At 32.3% G+C, this 10,129-nt stretch overlaps 1 protein-coding gene across 1 annotated transcript in view; it reads left to right on the top strand.

Annotated features, from left to right (window-relative positions):
- Positions 1-10,129, top strand: part of LOC145279692 (transmembrane 9 superfamily member 1-like) — a 918,708-nt gene that overhangs the window by 820,202 nt on the left and 88,377 nt on the right. The window contains exon 7 of the mRNA XM_080130972.1: positions 4,343-4,406. Within this exon, the coding sequence (XP_079987098.1) occupies positions 4,343-4,406 (64 nt within the window). The remainder of the gene's footprint in view (positions 1-4,342; positions 4,407-10,129) is intronic.

The raw sequence follows: 10,129 nt of genomic DNA, 5'->3' as shown, positions 1-10,129 counted from the left end.
GCTCAACATACACCTCCAAACACCCGGGCAACGCCGGCCTGAAATGCTAGTGTATATATATATATATATATATATATATATATATATATATAATCACTGAAAAAAGCAATATATTATATAAATATATAGACAACCCCTCCACCTCCCCCTATTAGATATTTAATCCCCCTTCCATAGCATCACTTTCCTTTCTTTTTCTTTTCCTTGTCTTCTTTCTCATATTTCTATACTGATCTTGCTATGCATACGACTAAAACCTTGACCTATATATATATATATATATATATATATATATATATATATATTTTATTACTTTTTCACCCCAAACAAGGCACATTGCCACTTTGGTGTAAGGGGCTACCATCAGGGGCATAAGCTACTAGGATACTATGTAGGGATTTGAGCAGCAAAATGTCTGTTCACATTACACTTCTGCATGTCAGTACAGTTGGGGAAGCAGGGACCCGGAAGGAAATTCCAAAGTCTAGCGGTTCTGGGGAAGAAACTACTGAAGTAGAAAGATCTTTTACATCTAGAGATCTTTACTGTGTAGGGGTGGGATTTAGCTGCTTGTCGGGTTTGTCGAGGGTATTTACGTCGTGGGGGCACAAGTGCTTGCAGTTCGTCAGAGCATTCACCATTAAAATACTTGTAGAACAAGCAGAGAGATGCAACATTTCGTCAGTGGGATAGACGCTGAAGCTTAGATGAAAGTTCAGGGCCTATCAATTTGGAGACTCTATTTTGGACCTTATCTAGGAGCGAGAGATTAGTAGCAGATGCACCAGCCCAAATATAACGACAATGCTCCATACATGGGTGAATGGTAGCCTTATAGAGGTACAGGATACTTTCAGGCGTTAGTAGCTTTCTAGCATGGTAGAGAGAGCCTACCTTCCTTGCAGCAGTCCTGGCAATGCTCTCAGTGTATTTGTTCCAACTCATGTTTTCTGTGAACGTTAGAGCAAGGAGTTTAAAAGAAGTACTTTCAGATAATGAATCTTTTGACATTGCTATTGGTGGTAGAGAAGGTTTCTTGTAATTATTGAAGGAAACAAGTTTAGTCTTGGCAGCATTGAATGTGACCATCCATTTTTGTCCCCAATCCACTACAGATTGAAGGTCGTCCTCTAGTCTTTCTACCATTTCCTTAGATATGTATTCATTTGTTTTCTTGTCATGTATCTTATAGAGCGTGGTCTCATCAGCATATATACCCATCTCAGAGGGCATTTTGTCAGTGAGGTCATTTATGAATATTAGGAATAATAAAGGTCTAAGGATAGACCCCTGAGGCACTCCCACATTTATATCATTGTTTAGATGTATTACCGTCGAGGACAACCTGAATTTTTCTCTTATCTAAGAAGGATTTAATTATGTTAAGTATTCATCCAGTGATACCGTATGATCTAATATTCCTGAGAAGACCTTCATGCCATATCCTGTCAAAAGCCTTAGATATATCTAGAGCTACCGCTCTACCTTCCCCTGCTTTGTCCAGTAAATGGTATATACGTTCAGAGATTACAATTAGGATATCTGGTGTGGAACAGGCTTGCCTAAGTCCATATTGTTGGTCGGTCAGAAGTTTTGTATCTGTAAGGTGATAGGGTGATAGACTAGAGCTTGATTAATTATGGACTCAAATATTTTGGCGAAAAGTTGGAAGAGGCTAATGAGGCGATAATTTAATTGGTCAGTTTCTTTTGCCAGAATACTTGAAAACTGGTACCACAGAAGCAGTTTTCCAGCAGTCCGGAAAGCAAGATACGTTAAGGCATTTGTTGTAAAGTTTGGAGATAACTGGAGCTACTTTGGCAGAGCATTTTTTTAATAGCACAGCTGGGATGAGATCAGGTCCACATGCTTTTGAAGTGTCAAAGTTTTTTATGATAGCATACAGCTAAGAAGTTTGAATCTGCTTGTCTAGGCTTTTGACATGTACCAACTCTCACAATATTCCTTTCTTTCTTCCTCTCTCCAAACTATCTTCCACCCCTACACCTTAATGTCTCTTATCATTGAAATTAATTCAGAATGTAGAATAGAAATTAAATTTGAGATTTTTTTAGGCGTAGTAAGTATAAATATTTTCACTTATGCGGTTTTATAAATATGCTCACCGAAGCTGCATCTAATTTTTTAATGGCTATTATGCTTTGATAAACCATTCTTTTATTTTGCCTCCGGATATATTCTTATTCAAATCATATATCACCACTTGGATTTACCATTTGGATTTCATTTTTGAATCTTATATGAATAATATCTTTGCCGGATATCTTATATAACCAGCAGTGAAACAAAGGTAATATGTTTGCATGTAATTGCTATCTAATACCTTGGATCTCTTTATCTCTTTACTACCAGGAATTTCTATTTCAAGATTTAACTTTCATTTTGGATTTAAAGTATAATATCCCTGTTCTGCCTCAATATCCCATCCTCTTATTCTATGCATCTAAAATGTTTTAAAAACTTTAATTTTCTATATTTATTGCTTTTAGCAAATAAGGTGCAAAGCAATAAAAATATTTGCTAATATTTTTCCTCTAAGGATGAATAAGCATCGAAAATTCATGGGTTAAGGAAATAGATTTATTCAATTGTACTCTTTGTTTTCAAACAATAACAAATTCTGTATTTGAAGATTAACCTTTTCAAATCATAAAATTTAAATACATAAATGTTGATTATATATATATATATATAGTTGCTAAAATGAATATTGAAATGATCATATCTTTGATTCTATGAGACAAATCTACATGAAAATTTGCAGGCTTTTTGAAGATTATAATACTATTCTATGGTTAAAATTTTATTAGAATTGATAAAAAAAAAACACTATATTTTCAAACAAATAAATATGCCAAATTTGCCTAGATTTGTATATATAGTATCCTGATAGGTTTGCTTCAGTTTTGCTGCTTTGGGATGAATTTTGCTTAGGGTTTTTTGTTTGATTGTATCTCCTATGGGCTTGCCAGGCCACTTATATATATTAGAGAGAGTGGGAGAGGAAAAAAATATGAGGTAGAGATTAGGAGGCAAACAGACAGGACGAGCGTGGCAATAGAGATGATTCGAATATTTCTCATATTGCATTATTTTGTGGACTTTTTTTTAAAATAAAAATTGCTTGAACATAAAATTAAAAACAAAATGGCAACACTTCAAAGTCCAGCAATGACCAACATCTTTTTAATTCTCTCTCTTCTGATTTTGAGAACATGGTGCAATGGGGAAAAAGGTGGCTAGTTAATTTTAATTCATTGAAAACCACGCTTCTCTCCTTTCATCATAATTGCTCAGACCTCCATCACACCACAATTGTAATGACTGGTTCTTGTTCTGAGGAAGCTCTTCTAGTAAGTATCTCACTGCCTATCTATATAAGAGCCATGTATGTCTTAAAATTGAATTCTGTTGCCATATTTGGACAGGAGCTGCTTGGTGCACCCTATTCAGCTTTGGTAGATAGTAGATGATGCCCTTTTCTCTTTCCTGTAACCTCTTTTCCACAGAAGAGACATTGCAAGCCTGTCTCTGGTCTATCGTTATTTTTATGGCAAGTGCTCAACTGAACTCTAATCTATGATCCACCCTTGCCAAAAAAACACTCAACTAGCTACAACCCCTATATACAATTTCACCCCCTCTCTGTTCCTAAATCTAAGTGCAGATTCCATGAACAAAGCTTCTTTCTTAGAATTGTCTGTCTGTGGAACACTGTTCTGTTGGCCTGCTGAGTCTTGTAAATTATCCCCAGTAATTACTGCCTTCCATAGTTGTAGTTGTATCATTACGTTTTGGCCAACTAATCCTTTGGTCTGCTTTGGGTAGGATTGAAAAACCACTATCTTCAGACAATGCTCACCTAGAACTGTAGAGACCTCTATCCACTGCACCATGGGCCCCAAAGAAGATAAGAATAACATGTACAAATATAAATGAAAATAAAAAATAATAAAATAATCCTGTCTGTTTGAATATTTGTTTGTTTATTCAATGGCATCCCTTTCCGATCTGTTTTTCCTCAACTGTACCAAAATGCACAAATGTGAATTGAATGTAAACAAACCCTATAAATCTGGCCCTTATCATAGTAGCCTAATTTGAGTTGAACATAAGTAAAAGAAAACTGAAATTTAAAAAAAAAAAAGTTTCTTTAATGAAATGAAGTGGTTCAGCACCAAAAGACAACACCGAAATAATCTTAATACAACAAGGATATCATTCCAACAACTCTGTATTTGTATTCTTCATGGTAAATATTACATTTACATAAGGTTCTTTAGGTTGTTCACACATGATGTTTTTTTTTTTCTTCTTTCAGTGTGGCATATGCAGACCGGAGCAGGCGATTGCGAGACAACAGTTTCTTTCCCAAATCTCTGGAGGTCAGTCTCCCTAAACTTTACTTCGTATTTTTTGGATTCTTCTGTTTCTTCATCTTTCCTTTCATCAGTTAAGGAATTATTACAATTCCAAACTATTTTAGTGGTGCAAAAAATGTTTTTGATAAATTTCGACAAAATATTTTAAAACTTTCGAATGAACTGACAAAAAAGCTTTTATGCATATATATATATATATATATATATATATATATATATACTAGCATGGGTGCCCAGCGTTGCCCGGGTGTTTGGAGGTGTATGCTGAGCAAAAAAAAAGGGGGTAATTTTTTAAACTTTGACCCCTATTATGACCCCTGAAAATTTATTGTTTTGGGCTCAAATCAAGTTATTAAGTTAGATCCATGTCCACAGAAGCTATATCTAAAATTTCAAGTGTGTAGACCCAAAATTGTCGGAGAAGTTTGGTAGAGTTCTCAAAGCTTAAATCGTTGAACTTTGACCCCTTAATTTCTGGCTAAAAACCGATCACATAGATTTTTCCAAATCTCAGTACCCTGTATATCAAATTTCGAGTCTGTAGACTAAAAATTGACAGAGTTATTTCGTAGGGAAATGTACACACACACACACACACACACACACACACACACTTTCATAGATATATAGATTTAAAATTTGAGTCTGACAGAATGACAAAATTATATTGCAAACCGATATATTAAACAAACGAACTTCAAAGAGACAAATGAACACATAAGTAAAAACAATTTGTATTAGAAAACATTTATTATTCCACGTCTTTTTTTACAGACCTGACGACTGAGGTTCGCTCTTAATAAAAATTGTTTTTTATAGTCTTAATTTTGACTTCCTTTTTCATAAAAAACTAAAAAAAAATCAAGAAAGAAAAGAAATTTAATTTTATTTTTTCATTAATTTCTTTCTGTGCAAAGCAATTCTTTCAAACTTACTCTGTTTCCAAAATGTTTTTATTTTATTCCCCTTCCCCTTCATTCATTTTCCTCCGCATCCTGGCAAGTATTAAAATAAACCAGTTATAATATTTATTTATGGATTTATTTACTTATCATTTCTTTTGTATCGGTAAATGAATTCCATTTAAAAAAAAACTGTAAAAGTCACGTTAAAGGTGATTAAGTTGGAAAGTAAGTAAAAATTTACCCTTTTTACTTTTATACGATTTCTGATCACTTTGAAAAATATGTGTGTGTGTTTAAAAATGTTTTTTAACTGCTATAATCTCATTTATATATATATATATATATATATATATATATATATATATAACAACGTGAGTATTCATATCGTGGGTTTGTATTACTGTACACATAGATTCGAAAAAATAGTCAAAAACAAATATATAAATAAATGTTATCAAAGGCAAGATAAGTTACTTTTCTACCTAACTGGATATATTTTTTGTGTTTTTATTCAATGTAATATATTTATTCAGCTCGAAAAACATACAGTGTTTACCGATGTGTTGGAAAATTCAAGATGGCGTCTCACACCCTCTTTAACACCGTAAGTTTGGGAAAAGGTGTTATAAATAAAAAACTACACAAAATACTATTAAAAACCCGCCGAATATATGTCAACCTATGTCACGGTAACATATATTGAGCGAGTTTTTAACAGTATTTTAACAGGGCACATCGTAAAAACTGACCCATTAATTTTCCTGAAGTAAAAACTATATAGTTTTTAAACTTTTAAAACTGTACATTATAAAAAGAAAACTGTTCGAGTGATTTTTTTTTTTTTTACATGGGTGTCACCACTTATCAAGGCCCAGAGGCCACTCAAGGATAAGGGTTAATAGGTATACATTAGTCATTGTGATTTTAGCATAGTAAACAGTGGGAATTTTGTAACTTGGATTACTTGAAAAAGAAAACTGTTCGAATGATTGAAAATGAAAACAAAATAACAATGTAAATATATTGATAAGAAAAAAACAAAAACAAACGAAGTTTCCGTTTCAGGAACCCGAGTTTAATTTTATGTCGTAATCATTCAACTCGTTAGCGGTTTTATTCAGCGATTAGGGATAACCATACGACATATCTAATTACCAAAGCGATTTTTTTTTAATTTTTTTTTTTTATTAAAACTAAACCTGTTTAGTTTTAATGAACCAATTTTTTTAAAGCCAACACTTTCGTTATTTTGAGAGCGTGCAACTGCACCCGAAAGGTTGATTAGGAAACTCCAAATCCTTTTATGACTCGAAAAAAAAAAGGGCTTTTTATCGGCTTAAATGATAAACTAATGTTAAATATTAGTATTTAATATAATGAGATATCAATCTACACAATTTGCCATCGATTCTGAAATAAAATGAAATCCTGACATTGTGATCATTTTTGCAGGTGTTATGTGCCAAATATTGAAATAAGAATGTTTAAATTCAATTATTGTAATTTAAGTCTTTAATTTTAAAGTCGATTTTATTTATAAAATATCTTTTTAGAAATCAATCTCAAAAACAATCTGAACAATAAATCTCTTTTGTTATGGCTAAGTTTTTGTCAAGGGTAGAAATTATAATAGACAAGTATTCATCCATGATGACATTTTACCGATTTCCTGGTTTACAGGTATTCTTGCTAAATTTCTTCGAAAGAATTACCATAAACAATACTTCAACTAAATATGTATATTTCATGCAATAATGACTTTTGTTTCTTCTGACTTTTCCTAAACTAAACATAAAACATCGGTTAGGGTTAGTTTAACATTCTGTAAAAGTACCTTCCGTTTTTTTTTTTTTTTTTTTGTACTTCTGCAGAGAAGGTAAAAAACCGATAAAAACTGGATATATTTTTCGTGTTTTTATTCAATTTAACATGTTTATTCAGCTCGAAAAGAATAGTGTTTACCGATGTGTTGGAAAATTCAAGATGGCGTCTCACACATTCTTTAACACCGTAAGTTTGGGAAAAGGTGTTATAAATAAAAAACTATACAAAATACTATTAAAAACCCGCCGAATATATGTCAACCTATGTCACGGTAACATATATTGAGCGAGTTTTTAACAGTATCTTAACCGGTTTTTTATTTATTACACCTTTTTCCAAACTTACCGTGTTAAAGAGAGAATCGGCCGCCATCTTTAATTTTCCAATACATCGGTAAACACTGTATGCTTTTCGAGCTGAATAAACATGTTAAATTGAATAAAAACACGAAAAATATATCCAGTTAGGTAGAAAAGTAATTTATCTTGCCTTTGATAACATTTATTTGTTATATATTTGTTTTGTGGCAACTTATTCGAATCTATGTGTACAGTAATACAAACCCGAAATGAATTTAAGACCACGAGTGAAATGAGAAAATGAAGAAAATCACATTTACTGTGTGTGTTTACTGTTTATGTAAGTCAGCGGGTTTGGTTGCCATAACAACGTGACGGTAGTGAACGTGTGTGTGTGCGTGTGTGCGCGTTTCGTGTAGTTTAGTTTCGTATAATAGTTTCGTATTTTTTTAATTTGTAAATAACAAGTTATTAAAAAATTAAACCCTTCCAAGATGGACAATAAATAAAGCCATAATATTTTATTGTAAAGGTAAGAGCGTAGAAATGATTGTTTTTTAGGAGATGTGATTATTGGATTAACCAATCAGAAATCGTCTGTGGCACACACATCTCTGTTTTTATAGATATATAGGTCGAGGTAATTAGTTAAAGAGATTTAATATAATGTGATATATAGATAGATAGATTAAATGTTAAATAGATTTTGTAAATAGTACAGTTGAAATGATTAGAATATTTCCAATATGTAATAAGGTCGAGGTAATTAGTTAAAGAGATTTAATATAATGTGATATGCAAATGAGCATAAGTCATTCGATATGGGGGTGGTTTGTAGAATAGTATATAAAGAAATTAGGCAAAGATTCTTATGTCTCCTATAACAGAAACATCCTAAAATGGGTTCTAATGTTTCTCTACCAGGAAAGATCTACCCTCTTACCTCCTTTATATTTCGTTGATGATGGAGAGCTGTACACACAGACAGAAACACACGAACCCTATTACTTTATAAAAATATAGATAGATATATATATATATATATAGTAATTAGTAATTTATAAAATATATATGGCGATTAAGCTACACTGAATATTCAGCATTTCATCCACTCTAGGATTCCTCAGGCTTGTGCAACCACAGAATTCGCGCATAAGCCTGAGGAATCCTAGAGTGGATGAAACGCTGAATATTCAATGTAGCTTAATCGCCATATATATTTTATAAATTACTAACTAGCTCTACCTACGTATTGAGCACTTTTGAAGTAAATACTTAAAGTTTATGCGTAAATCTATACTTTCGTATATTAATTTTATGTGAGTAAATGAAGTAGTTATATATATTCTAGATTAAAACTATCCATAAGTATCCATTGAATTTCAATGAAGTTGTTGTTAGTGCATAAGTAAATAGAATAAGATATTATTTTATTCAAACAAAATTATTATAAGTCGCTACAATAAATTTACTGTTTCAGACTTAAGACATTGTCAGGTGACATTTAGGTAATGAAGGACACTTTCATTACAATTAAACTAGCGTCTCTACTCTTAAATAAATAAATGAATAAATAAAAATGCATGATTAATCACTTTAAGAATATGTCCCCAATAATTTTTCCTTCCTTCCTCTTTTCTCTTCGTTCTATATTTTTTCTATTTTTTCATTTTGTTTCCATTTTTTTAAATTTTTTCTTCCATTTTGATTAAATGACCGGCCTCGAATAAGACCAAAGGTCTCTTGTCACCTGACGATGTCTTTTAAAACTGAAACAGTAAATTTATTGTAGCGATTTATGGTAATTTTGTTTATCAAAATTGAATGAATTAATATATACATACATATGAATTTCGAATATAGTGATAACAAAAACTCAAAACCAATATTATTTTTAATACTTGCTCAGTATAAAGTAGGGCTTTTATGAATACAATTATATAAAGATTAGAAATAGTCTACATGGATCATCTAGTGTTTTGATGTTAATGGATCTCAATGAGATTGTAAAGGCTTTACAGTCCTGTCGAGATGCTGGTAGATCCACGTAGACTGTTTCTAGGACATGCGTTGCATGGAGAGAAAAGATAATAATATGATGGATGTGCAATGTGAGTCTTACTGTAACATAACGCAGACGTCTATATGTAAATGCATATGAAATGACATCACCGGTAAAGAAAAGACTATAAAAATGAGCATGAAACAAGATAACGTTCAAGATCATGTGAGAGGTATGAATAACGGGAGAAAAGATGATTATGTGGGTGATATCACGGCCATAACATTGAGAAAATGTTGTTGTTACAAAGATAAAAACGAGCTGAAGTTCTTTTCTGTTCTTGGTTTCCTTTGTGACTGAGGCTACAACATGCGTTTGTTCCCGGACAATGTTACAATACAGGGAAGCTTAGTTCTGACGATCCTGAACAGTATAGGGAGATATGTGCAGAATGGAAAATTTTGCTGGTATAACCAGGTTGAAAAAAAAAATGGATGTAGAACAAAAACCAGTGTTAGTGTGATTATGGTGTGTCATTACAGTGTATGAAGAGAAATATGATGTGATAATGGTCCGATGGATTTACTGTGAGTCTTAAAAACAGGCTTAGACTTCAGAGGAAAATTAAACCTGGGCAATATAGAGAAATGTGTGCAGAATGAGAGACTTTGATGGTATGGCAAGGTAGAAGGAATT

This window comes from Euprymna scolopes, chromosome 7, assembly GCF_053919585.1.
Source record: "Euprymna scolopes isolate OS-2025 chromosome 7, ASM5391958v1, whole genome shotgun sequence".
NCBI classification, from domain to species: Eukaryota; Metazoa; Mollusca; class Cephalopoda; order Sepiida; family Sepiolidae; genus Euprymna; species Euprymna scolopes.
This window is presented reverse-complemented; position numbering and strand designations above follow the sequence as displayed.